The sequence below is a fragment of the Neocloeon triangulifer genome, unplaced genomic scaffold, assembly GCF_031216515.1.
Source record: "Neocloeon triangulifer isolate White Clay Creek 2 clone unplaced genomic scaffold, ASM3121651v1 ptg000012l, whole genome shotgun sequence".
Classification (NCBI taxonomy): domain Eukaryota; kingdom Metazoa; phylum Arthropoda; class Insecta; order Ephemeroptera; family Baetidae; genus Neocloeon; species Neocloeon triangulifer.
In genome coordinates, this window is record NW_026775554.1 from 11,411,563 (window position 1) to 11,424,615 (window position 13,053).

At 37.6% G+C, this 13,053-nt stretch overlaps 1 protein-coding gene across 1 annotated transcript in view; it reads right to left on the minus strand.

The window, feature by feature from the left end:
• The window catches only part of LOC132196563 (titin homolog), a 71,248-nt gene extending 59,932 nt beyond the window's left edge, over positions 1 to 11,316 (minus strand). The window contains exons 1-14 of the mRNA XM_059619311.1: positions 11,040 to 11,316; positions 9,126 to 9,276; positions 3,717 to 3,882; positions 3,284 to 3,418; positions 3,044 to 3,230; positions 2,628 to 2,925; positions 2,200 to 2,291; positions 1,915 to 2,151; positions 1,680 to 1,862; positions 1,430 to 1,627; positions 1,244 to 1,380; positions 1,029 to 1,184; positions 793 to 973; positions 388 to 726 (exon numbers count right to left, since the gene is read on the minus strand). Of these exons, the coding sequence (XP_059475294.1) occupies positions 388 to 726; positions 793 to 973; positions 1,029 to 1,184; positions 1,244 to 1,380; positions 1,430 to 1,627; positions 1,680 to 1,862; positions 1,915 to 2,151; positions 2,200 to 2,291; positions 2,628 to 2,925; positions 3,044 to 3,230; positions 3,284 to 3,418; positions 3,717 to 3,882; positions 9,126 to 9,276; positions 11,040 to 11,109 (2,530 nt within the window). The 5' untranslated portion in view covers positions 11,110 to 11,316. The remainder of the gene's footprint in view (positions 1 to 387; positions 727 to 792; positions 974 to 1,028; positions 1,185 to 1,243; positions 1,381 to 1,429; positions 1,628 to 1,679; positions 1,863 to 1,914; positions 2,152 to 2,199; positions 2,292 to 2,627; positions 2,926 to 3,043; positions 3,231 to 3,283; positions 3,419 to 3,716; positions 3,883 to 9,125; positions 9,277 to 11,039) is intronic.
• Positions 11,317 to 13,053: the final 1,737 nt, after the last annotated feature.

The following is a 13,053-nucleotide window of genomic DNA, read 5'->3' on the forward strand; positions in this document are numbered from 1 at the left end:
AATAATTTTTCAATTCATATTGTAAAATTTTTTTGTTACAAATTGTTTTGTGTAAAAATTAAAAATGTAATCTTAGAATAATTTTTTCCTCAAAAAGAGTTAATTTGAAAAAAAAAATTTAAAAATTGGTTTTTGTACTAATTCTTGTCAAAAAATTTTCACAGCTCATGAATTATGGTTGCATCCCGCAGCAGAAACATGAAGAGCAGGATATGGTTTTTCTTAAACAATAAACAATTCACAAAAATCCATCGAGCAAATGCCGACTTTAAATTCAAATCACCATATAGAAATAATTTTGTTCCAGTAATTTTTATATTTAAATATTTGACTTCAAACTGTAATTTTTTTACATACGTCCAATTTTATGTAATAAATTTAACTCACCAGATACGTGTTCAGACAACTTGTCAGCGTACATTTCCACGATCTGCAAAGCCTCCTCTTCGGTAAGGTCGGGCGTCTCATAAAGAGAAACTGACACTTCTCGGCCGTCAAACGAGAATGAAACTTCGCCTCTTTCTTCGTCTGCCAACGTGTTTGCTATGGACCTGTCGTTCGCATTATGATCAATCATCTGTGACGTCCTCTCTTCTTGAATAGTGGACAAAGACGGATCTCGGGTAATTTTGTGGCCGCTGGTCGCCGGCGTTCCCGTCAGAGCCAATTGAGGCACATTCTGAGATGTTTTTTTAGCATCGGCTTCCTTTTCTTGTTTCATTTTTTCTATTTAAATTATATTTTGATTTTGAATTAATTTTAAGCAAACTAATTATGTTTTAAATTTTATACCGTCAAATCCTAGGAGAGATGCAGAGCTTGAAACGGTTCCCATGCAGTTGTTAGCCTCACAAGTGTAGGTGCCTAAACAGCAGGTGCCATCCTGACCAGATATTATTCGATGAATATCACCTGGTTTTAGCTCCATTCCGTCTTTATACCATTTTAAAATTGGCTGTGGAACACCTATGACCTTCATTATAAAATAATTTTAGAAATTTTCATTATGAAATTTATTTAAAATTTACTTTGCATTCTAGATTTACTGCACCCTCTTCAGAAAGGATTGCTCTTAAATTTTCTAGAAAGCGTGGTTTCTTAAAATGCCTGGGAATTACAAGTTTCAGGAAGCAGGAGGTCACACTTTGGCCAAAATCGTTCGTTGCTATGCATTTCCACTCAGCCTAAATTAATAACAAGAGTAATCAGAGGAAATGATTTATTTTGGTTTTTGTATTCTTACTTGGTCAACTATTTCTAATTTGTCAACAGAAAGACTGTAGGTAGCTGCGTTGTCTTTGTTGGCTTTGTACCGGCCACCGCTCTCAATGATTTCGTCATCTCGATACCAGGCCACTTTCGGCTCCGGTGTGACAGTCACTAAAATTCAATAAAATAATTATATTTTTTTTTCGCCATAGAATTTTACCTTGGATGGACAATCTGAAAGGTTCAAGTATGCGAGCCTCGCAACTTTTGAGGCCTCTAATAAATCGCGGCGGCTGATTCGCTGCCAGCAGCTGCTTCTTTTCGTCGTCACTTAATTGACTCTGAATGTCTTCGACGGTCAGTTCGGCCCCACTGCTCGCTTCTCCCATGCAGTTGACCGCTATGCATGAATACGAGCCTGCGATTGTTCAAGATAAAGTAAATTTCACACGTCAGAAAGTGACAGATACCGAGAGAGTTGGTTCCAGACAGCTGGTAAACGTCGCCCGGCCTAAGCTCCTGGCCGTCTTTGAACCACCGGAGTTGCGGCGTAGGGAACCCCACGACCTTGCACTCAAAGGAAACGAGTCCCTCCTCAGTCAAAATTGCCTTTAGGGGGTCCAAGAATCTTGGCTTTCTGTAGTTTTTTGGTACTGCAAAATTCCTCTTATCTCGTGGCCTTTAATATTTTTTATTTCAGTTTACTTATCACGTTTAAGGTTGTGCAGCTCATGGTCTTGGAGCCGTCAGGGGTCGTGACCACACACTTCCACTCGCCCTGATCGGTTAGCTCTGTTGATGAAACCTGCAGCGTGAAGCGGCCCAAGCCATCCTCGATAGCGCGGTACTTTTCAAGGGTGCCTGGGGCCGAGGAGTTCAGGGAGGCCACTCGACCATAGCTGTTGTACCAAACAACCTCTTTCGGCCATGGGGGAACTCGAACTAAAATTATTTTAATCAAAGGGAGCGCATATAATTTTTTAATGTTACCTCTGCAAGTTATAGTTGTAGGGTCGCCTAGTTTCACTTTCTCGGCATGCAGCTCTTCAGTGAAAACTGGTGGCGATCCGCCGAAATTTATGCTGAAAGAGAGCAGATTTAATGGGGCGAGTGAAAAATGGGCCACGAGTTTGATTGGGACGGCACAATAATGTGTCGCAACATTTGTGATTTCTGCGCTATTTAATTGAATTTAAATGATTAATTTTTTTCTCATCTTAAAGGCACGAAGTTGAAAATATTAATTTTTTATTAACGCTTGTACAATTTTCTACTAGTCGGTGGGTCGGAAGAAATAATTTCAAATAAGTGGCTCATTGCGCACCCACAACAGTTCAATGTCGGCCCAGCTGCAAAAGTTCAAAATGCAAAATTCGCCAAACCCGACTGATTAATTAAACTCGTTTTGGTGTTTTTACCTTTCAGTGGAGGCCGAGGAGGACTTGTTGGTGCCCAGGACGTGCACCCTTGAGCTGGAGTAGGTCCTGCCCATGCAGTTGGTGGCCTCGCATGTGTAAGTACCAAGGGACGTGGGGTCGTCGGGGGAGGCAGTGAGCGCAAAGACGTCGCCGGCCTTGATTTCGTGGCCATCCTTGAACCAGCGAAGCACGGGGGTTGGCACTCCGACCACTTTGCATTCGAGCGAGACCGTGCCCTGCTCGGTCAGGATGGCTTGCAGTTCTTCGATGAACTCAGGTGGTTTGTAAGCCTTTGGAGCTGATTTTAAAAATTAATATTTTTTAAATATAATGACAGTAAATTAATTTAACGTTTTCCTCATGAAATAATTTAATTTAAAATCAATAAGAGTTTAGAGGAGAAAATTAAAACTCACTTAAAACGTTTAGGTAGGCCGAGCATTCCGAGTAGGTGCCGCTTTCGGCAAAAGCCCTGCAAGTCCAAAGGCCACCGTCGTCTGAAAAGACTGGGCTAATGTCCAGGCAGCAGAAGTTGCCCTCGACGAGGGGAGCGTAACGTCCGCCTCCATCGCCTGCGTCCACTTCGTCGTGGTACCAGGTTATCTTTGGAAAATAAAAAATAGACACCGGAAAAACAAAATTAAAAATTTGCTGACCTTGCTCGCTCCACGCACTTCCACCAGCAGGCGTGTCCTGGTGCCCACCTTGACCGCGAGGTCGTTGAGACTTCGCACGAATTGGGGAGGTGTTCCATCGCCTCTCCTTCGTTTCGCCGAAACGGGCGAATCCACCTGAAGTATTAAATTTTGCCATTGGAGCAATGAAATAATTTAAGTTCTTTGATGGAGAGAAAGTTGCTCTAATCAAATGGCTATGCAACATGTTAAGCAAGAAAAACGCGCTGGTTGCATAGATGTTCATTTTGCAGGCGTCAAATTGCTGAATGATTTTCTCTTAAATTTTTATCATGAGATGAAAATTTGTTTTAAAATTTAAAAACAAAGTAACTAAAGTTCATTAAAATTTAATTAATTGGAGATTACAAATAAAATTTATTTAAGCACATTTGACAAATTATCTTGGATTTACCTTAAGCTCCAGTGTGGCACTAGCCTGGCCGGCCGCGTTCTTGGCCAGGAGCGAGTAGAAACCTGTGTCGTCGGTGCGAGCGCGCTGCACGGCCAGCTGCACCAAGTTATTGTTTTCGGCAAGTTGGTAGCGATCGTCGACCACTAAATCTTCACTGCCACGCGACCTGTAAAAAAAAACACATTTGGAGATTTTAATTAAATAGCAAATTAAAAAAAAAATGAAATTATATAAAAAAGTGACACGAATTAAATGCAACTTGATTTTATCAAATATTTTTTTTAGTAATTTTTTAATTTAATTTCATTATATAATGCATTGGTTTGAATTTTCTATCGACTAAAATGTTGAAATTAAATATTGGTTATTATCTTATAAAAAGAAACATTTGGATCGTTTTGTTTTTTTTTCTCAAAATTTTCTTTGGCTGTTTTTTTTTTAGATATTATGCCTATTTCATTCATTCAGTTATTGCGCACCACTTGCCGTTTTCACATCAGCAAGTGTAACTGATCTCATTATGAGATTTTTAACGAGGTAAAGCGTTTCGGTCAGTCAATAACCGCTCGGTTCAGCCGCGAGAAGTACGAAGTTCAAGTAGCCGAAAAGAAATGAGGTGCTCACCGTCTCCCGCGTCTATTAATACTTGCGCAGCGGGGCAGGCATTTGGCTGCGGCACAAATCTCGTCTGCGTGGCCAACATTGAATTCGGATGCACCTTTGTTTTTTTCTTTCTGTTTTTCTAGAACGGGACAGACGACCATGGTCGAGGTCAGGAAGCGACTCTTTGGAATGTCGATCCAACATTTTTAAGCGTCTCAAGCGGTTTGAGAAATTTTTCCATGGCTTGTTTGTTTTTAATTGACCTATTAAGGTGTGCTTTGAAGTTTAGCCGCTCCAGTTTGCTGCTTTCTGCAGCAGAAATATAATCAAGTGGCTGTAAAAATCAAACATAAAAATGAATGGTCTCTTTGACTTTTGCAAATGGTGATCTGCGTGAATTGCTGGGTTTTTTTAAATCTGCATTGCATGACAGATTTTTATCGCCCGACACTTGAGACGTTGTAAATTGTTTAATTAAATAAACAAGAAAAAAATATGCAAATTAAAAGTATTATAAAATTTAATTTCCAAAGTTATTTATTAGGAAATAATCTGAATTGAATAAAAATTTCAACACATTTGGCAAATATTTTGTTATGAATGAACCAAAAATTTCCTTTTGGTCGCTTCGGATCTCTTGAAGACAACAAATACAGCCACATTATTATTATTGGCATCTATCACCGCCTTGTAGACAAGCATCATGCAACGGGGGATAATTCTAAAGCGTTTGTTTTCGTCTCGGGCGCACACGCGTTCACCCAGCTTATATTTTTCTCCGTCATCTACAAAAGAACTCGGCCTGTGTGTGCGTGAGCGCACGAATCGTGGGCACAATATAAAAAGCGAGATCCCATCGAAAATAGTTTTATCATGGTGTGTCGTTTATTTTTAAATCCTTGGGCCACTACAGGCTGCTCTCTGAAGTGCCGCTCCAAACCTGTGACTCAACCCATTCGCCAAACCTGGTGCATTATTATTTTCACTCTCAAAGCGGAAAATTGGAATTAAAACATCTTCCGCTCTCGTGTGGGGCGCTTTTTGAAGAGACCTCCCGCGAAAGTAGACGAGAGAGTGTCTTTTTATTTATAACCGCGTGATTTCGACGTGGAATTTATTGAGTGTCTGCGCCGGTCAGCAGGTCGCTCGCACTTTTTCTTCTGACGGCGCGACGTTAAGCAATCGCATCGGTTTGTAAATATTAAAAAAGGAAAGGGCGGGAGATTAAATTTAGCCCTCTGACGTCTTACGTAAGCTTTTTGACGGCAGGTTACAGACAAAGGCGGCCAGATGATATCGTTTCGGCCCAACCAATAAAAAAAGAAGATACGAGATACCGATTGTTTCAAAAGTTAAACGCGTAGCTAAGTAAGCACCATTCACCATTAAAATTTGCTAGTTTTTTCAGAGAGGAACAAAATTAATCTATAATTTTAGGCAGAACTGTGTATTAATTCAAACTTAAACATTTGAATATCATTTAGAGCTGAATGAAAATATAACCTGTTGATAATTGATATGTCTTCTAAGAAGTTGCTGTCAGTGCAGCAGTAGCTTAAATTCATGATTGATTTTTCAAAAAATACACCAGTGGTGAATCTGATATGGACGCAATGGCGAGTGATGTAAAATTATGAGAGTGTTGATTAATTCCTCCAAAATTGCGCACAGAGCTCGGTTGGCAAATTTATTCATTCCGAATCGCAAACCAGTGGAATTCCCTGCCACCTAAGCTAAAAGTTGTTCGGTCCCTCAGTTAAAAGTTGCATGTAAAGAAAATATGACTGTATTTTTCTTTTTACATTTTCCCCCCTATATCGGCTTCAGCTCGGCAAAAAGGTTTAACATGGAAACATTTTTGCTTCTATAAATTAGGCTTATGAGTTTTAGTAAGTTTTTTACTAGAGCTGGCTGCAAATTCTCTTCCTATGCTCATTTCCCTTTTCTTGTTTGACTTGTTGCGAGAGAATAAATGAATTGAAGAAGCTTTGATCAATTTGAGTCCTGTCCTGAGTGAATAGTTAAACTTGCATGTTTGGTGTGGAGATGATCACGATGGCTATGTTTTTATTTATTACAAGACTCTTAATTGGTTGAAGCCCATTTTACTCTTTTTGAGGTTCATTGAATTTTAGTAGAATATGATGGGCAATAAAATCTTTTAAAGTAAATTAAGTTCTAAATTAATTATATTTGCCTTTTAAGAAACTCCTCAATAATTAATTAACCCAAAATTTTCTTTCATATCATAATTATCAGCTTGAGATGATCCCAAGTTTCAAAAAAGGTTTTTTTTATCGAAGGGCGTGCGTAGAGCGTTGCGTAGAAAATTGCAAGGTTTTCCACTTAAAACAAAAGACTGTCAAACTGAATATTATGCATTGCACTGGTTTGAACTCACATAATAGTTTTTCAATCGATTCTTTAACTTCAATTGAAAAAAATAAACAATAGATGACGGATATTTTTTGATCACATCCTGTGCTACCACATTTTTTTAAAGCTTCATTTATGTTTCAATTTCTTATTGATTATTTTAGTATTTTTATATTAATGATAATAACCGTGTCTTTTAAAGTTTTGAAGCAAAAAATCTTCACCTCTTTAGCACTTTTCATTTTCAAAATGTTGTTTTTTAACAAAACAAAAATTAGTAGCTTTCCCACTCCTTTCTCAACATTGCTCAGTTCAGGATTTTTTTACATTTCTTCTCTAATCCAATTCGTCAGGTTCCAGAATGTTCTCACTAATAAATTTGTGTAATTTAATGAAACTCGTGGGGCCGATGTTTGCGGAGGAAACGAAATGCACGGTCAATTAGCCAAGTCAAAATTGGCGACGCCGCTCTCACCGTTTGGTGTTGGATTTTGTGGCCGCGTCTCCTTTACAGCAGTTGCTCCCCATGCCCCCCTGAGGGGCTCGTCACTGGCAGACAGAAATTCTGTCCTTGTTGTTCACTCGAAATCCGCACGCGGCATGTTCTCCTTTCCCACTTTTCCGCTCGCTGCTGCCCGAAATGCAAAAAAAGCTGCGTGTCCTGCGGCCGGCCGAAACGTCCCCGACTGACTTCCTCACTCACTGCTTGTCCCTCGGAGGTATTTTCGGTGCCTTTCCGCTCGCTTCGAGCTGGGCCCGTGCCCGAAGTGAGGCAGCACTCTTTCGGACCTACTTTGTTTCGTCCCGAGCGCGCGTCCGACGCGGACCAGCGAATCTCGGCGCCGCCATTTCTCCTCTCGCGCACACACGACACTCAAAATAAAATATATAATACAGTGGAAGCCACTTAGTTGGTTATCGCTCCAGTCAAACCCACGTCTTGCCCCCTTGGACACTTTTTACCCAAGTTTCACCGAAAGTAACGGATTATGTAATAAACTAAAAAAGAAAGCTTCGAAAAGATATAAAAAGAAATAAAAGAAAAAAACTAGGACGTCAATGACGCACGAGAAAATATATCTGCTGAATTCACTCTCATAAAATCTTATCTCAGTTCAAGTTTTATCTTTCAATAGACGGTGTAAATTTATCCCAGCCTAATATTAGATTATTTTATTTTTATAAATCTTCCTTAAAATTTTTGGCACATTTGATGATTTTTAAGCGTTTTTTATTTTCGATTATTTAGCCTAAGAAGGCTGAATTGAATTTTGCTGATTTTCTGACAATTATAACTAAGAGAGTGTAATTGGAGCAACAAAGATTTGCTGATGCTGAGAATGGTTGATAGAGCATCTGAAACTGAGAGGGCCAACCGGTGTTTCTGTTGACATGAATGCTCGCTTGCACAACAGCCAGATCGAGAAAAAGGTCAAACCGTTGGCGCGCTTTGTTATTCGCTTGATCTGTCTCGATGACAAACCAAATCTCAGGTGTTCTTAAATTTCTATACTGAGAAGTGATTTTTTTTTAATATTTTTACACTCAACTTCAAGGGAAATTTAAAATTTACTAATAGCAAAAAGAGCAAATTTCATAATCTAGTCAACAGTCAGTGCCAAGAATCCGTAATCTATTGCATATTTATCTCAGTCAGACTACCAGGTGTACCAAAAGTGTAAAGCTTGTTGGGTTTCAGTTGAGAATTGTGGGAGTAAATCTGGATGAAAATAGTACATGTGACATGTTTATAAGTTACGTTGCACCAAAATAGCTTATTAATTAATTATTTATAATTTGAATGATAATCTCCATCATTGATGAGGATTCAATTATAATAATGAGGATTATTAGATCTTAGATTTAACATAAAATCGAAAATTAACATAAACCATAATATTAATTATTTCTCTTTCGTTTGTAATTAATAAAAAAGTTGTCTTTTTTTATTGGTATAGAGTAGTTGAGAAGAACATTTAAAAAAATTTGTTGAAGTTTAATTTGGAAAATTAACGAATTAGATTTACATCTTTACAAAATTTAATACTTGGTTTTATATTTTAAAATTAAAAACAATATCATTTTTTTTTCTAGCGTGAAAGAAAAACAAACAAAAGTAAAACGTTCTTTTCTGACGTTCCTGATTCTTATTTGAGTCATTTCAATTGAGATCATCAATTAAGGTTTTTAGTGGCTCTATCGCTTCTTCTCTCAAAATAAGCGTGAAAGCACAAAGCAGTTGGTTTAACGAGCACCGACCGACAGTTTTCTTTCTTTCTTGAGTCGGCATGCGGTGTGGCAGTACAAACAATGCTATAGTTCCAAGAAACCCGCCTGCTCTTTCTGCCCAGTAGTGAAATGCACGCGCGGGAAATTTGCCAAAAGTCTCGTGACGAAACTCGTCGCCCTTCTCGTAGTTGCAGAACTTACCAGCAGAGTTCGATCGGCCGGCCGCCGGTCACTTGAATCGCTAGGGTTGCGGTCTCACCCTCTTGGACTTGGCACACTGGCGAGTCCACGTGCAGCACGGGTGCACCCTCGGACGTCCCTCCTCCTTCCTCGGAACTCACCGCCTCTCCCTCTGAAAATCAAATCATTGCAAAGTCATCATGGAATATTTTTTTTGCTATTTTTCAAAACATGATCATTTCCTAGCGTCCTAAAAATATAGAATCTAAAATTAATTTATTTTCTTGCTTTTAAAGTTCATATTATGCATTCAGTGTCAATAAAATTAATTAATGTAAGCAAAATTAAATAAGTTTACACTAAATAAACATTATATACTAAAACTATTATTGCAATAGATGTGTATTAAATTGACTTGATAATAAATTAAATTAAAATGAAAATGAAAATGTATTTCAATCGAAAGGATTTAATAATTAAAAAATTTGCTATGAATCTTAAAACCCACCGCGACCAGCTGACACCCCAAGACCGGCCGAGACGGCAGAGATTTCTCAATAAAATAAACTAGTGAGTTTTATAATTCTATTTGATGCTTGATTCAATTTAATTTCTGGAAAATCAATTATCAATATTGAATATTGTAATACATAAGATCAATTTTATGTTTGTATTTATTATGATGATTTTTTTTATCGCCCGCTTATTTTCTTAGCCGAGGACTATATTTTAGTATTTTCATAAATGAAACAAATTCTTTTAAATTTTAATAAATTTTACATTTATTTTATTCCTAATGAAAGTAAATAAAATGAATCAATTAATATTTTCATTGTCAAATTTCGTGTTGGATAATGCTTAAGCTTATAATTTAATTATTAATTAACAAAAATTAAATACACATTATTCTTTTTAACCGTCTATACTGATGACACTGAATAATGTGCGACGAAAATAATGGTTAGGGCGTGAGTATCAATAAGTAACTGTTTGATTGCATGTTATGATTTTTCTAAATTAATTTTTAAGATATAACTACTTTATAGAAGAAACTAATTATCTACCTCACTTCAATAATTATTTGTAAGCAGCATTAATTTTAGATTTTATGTTCATAGCATGTGCATAAAACTATATTTTATCTATAAAAACATGGAAAAAAAACAGGAAATCACTTGAAGCCTATATTATGTAAGACCGATTTTTAGAATAAAGGTGAGGTGAATCTGAATTATTTACTTTACGTTGGTAAGCGGCTATACTATTTTAACCGACCTCATACCGCTATTCTATGAGCTATCTTCTAGGGTTTAGGTTTAGTTTAATTAAATTGAGAATACAAAACCTAAAAAACTATTATCATAGGAATTCATTCTGAATTTGAGTTCATTGTGGAGTAAGTTTTTCACCAGTGATCTCGTAAACAAATTTAGTGCAGAGTTAACGGAGTAAATAAATATTTTTACAGAAAAACTGCATTTGAAGGTTTTTGATGACAGGTAGATTGAAAGCAGTTTTTAATTGTATAACGCTTTATAATACATTATAAATCAGTTTATTCTATTACCATGCTTATTTCTAACTAAATCTAATTGTATTTATTGATAATATAATCTTCCATAATTAATTTTGCCCTTAACACGTCCCTCTATATAAAACTACAAGAGAATTATAATAGAAGCCAAAATAATTATTCATCGTATCTTAATGAAAATTAAATTTGTTTTAATTTCAGACTGAAGCCATTAAATACAGTAATATAGTATCAGACTAATCAATGAAACTTGTGAAACTATCTATATACTACCTGCTCTACACTATAGAGAAAATCACACAAAAACAAAAGACGTGTGTACAACAAAAACTCGCGCTCAAATTATTAAACCAACCGAAAAATATAAAAATAAAAAAAAAAAAACTGGCCGGGGCACGTACCATTTGCCGGAGAGGTCCAGTACGAATAGATTAGTTGCGCTGCCCTTACGCCAGCGATAACTGGAAGCATCAACTTGACGGGAACATTGATCGAGTACAAGATTTCACGGGGCGATGCCGTTTTTGCTTTGGAAAAACGAAGGGAGCACTTAAGAGTGTCGGGCTGAGACGGGGTTTCCTCGCGAGGCGTCTTTGCACTGATAGATGTTGACTTGAATCACGAGCACGGCGTATCAAAAACCTACTTGGCAGGCAGGCACGCGGGACAAGTTAGGGATCTATGATCGCGTCACCACTAAGAACAGCACACACGGTCAAAACGGCGCGTTAGTTAGTTAGTTGTTCCGCTGAAACTTGCATAATAATTTTAATGTACGTTTGGTTCAAAAATAATTTTATTGTTTGATCTTCTTTTCACTTTGTTTAATGCAGATTAATAAGATAAAATAAAATATTATAAATCCAAAAGCTTTTATTGCTTTTAGAAAATAACTTTTGTTATGAAAAATACTAGTTCATACATTTTCCTTTTTTTAATTTAAATATTGCAACAAATTACAAACTTAATTTTTATTAAGTCTGTATAATAGTTCTAATTCATTTTTGCCAGTAAGAAATAAAATTTTACATAATATAATATTACATTATATAAGTTTTGAAATACTAGTGAAGTAAAATAATAAAAATTAAGTAATCTCTATTGTTGATGATTTTGTTTCCTCACACTTTTTAAAATCAAAAGGACTACAGAAGCTATGTGAATCTATTTTTGCCCGTAGCCAGGTATGCATCGTACCACGCATTCTACAGAGGTTTGCATCATAATTATTTTTGAAAATGTTCTGCCAGCGACGGCTGATTGACGAGCACGTGTATTTTTCTAAAAAGCATTGTTCGTTAAGAGAATCAAATTGAGTTTCGTTAGCCGTTGGATAAGTGACAAGCAAGTGGTTATGCAATTATTACTTTGCTTCTCAAGAAGAGACCGAGTGTATTTTTCTTTAATCCGCCCGTGTAAGAAGAGGACGTCGAGGTCAAACAAACGTCCCGATGAATTAGGTATAAAAAAAAACGCGAATCAACTTGATTGTTTTTCTCTTCTATTCTCGGCGCGATGAGATATGACGACGGAATGTCCTTGGCAATATTTAGGGTTTTGATCAAACTGAATCGACCTGCCGAAGGGGAACTCGGCGGCTAATTATGAGGGGAGTCTCGCACCTGGGTTGCGAATGTGTATAAAAAGCAGCTATGTGTGTGCAGTGCTAGCGTGCCGAGGCCAAAATCATCTCGGGGGGCTAAAAATAGGCGCGACTCTACGCCTCTCCAACACATGACTAGCTCTGACTGAGAGTGGCGTTTAACCTCCAATATGACCGCAAAACCCTGCTCGGAAACGGAAATCCGTAAAATCAGCAATGCAAAAGGATTAATTTTTTGCAATTTTTTTCCAATAAAAAAATATTAATTATGAAACAAAAAATTAATTATTGATACTTGAGAGAAAAATTCGATTTATTCAAATAATGTTTTGAATTTTCGAATTGCATTGCAACAGCGGCGAGCAATTCAAAGGGGTGCTGATAGGCCCGAGCTATTTTCTTTGCAACCGGCGCTTGCCGAGAAATATTTTGGCCGTCGTTCAATTAGCTAATAGTTGTATGTGTGTGTGTGTGTGTCAATCGATTCATTGAATGCGGGCGCGGAATTACCTGTGGTGAGCACGGTCATAACGCGACGCGACACAAGGCACAACGCGACATGCTTTCTCTTTTTATCACACTTCGCACCGTCCGTCCAGCCAGGGGGTTGGATTGCGCGACACACTCGACGAGCGGCTCCGCCACTGCACTGAGCAAAGGCCCGCCACTCGCGCGCCACACACAAACCACGCTCCACACGTAGAGATGCTCGTCGGTGTGACGTAATGATTGGCAACTCGAATAAATATTGACTCGCGCCCGGCCTAAACACTTTTATGTAATTTTATACAAATCCAAGACCGGCGGCTGCG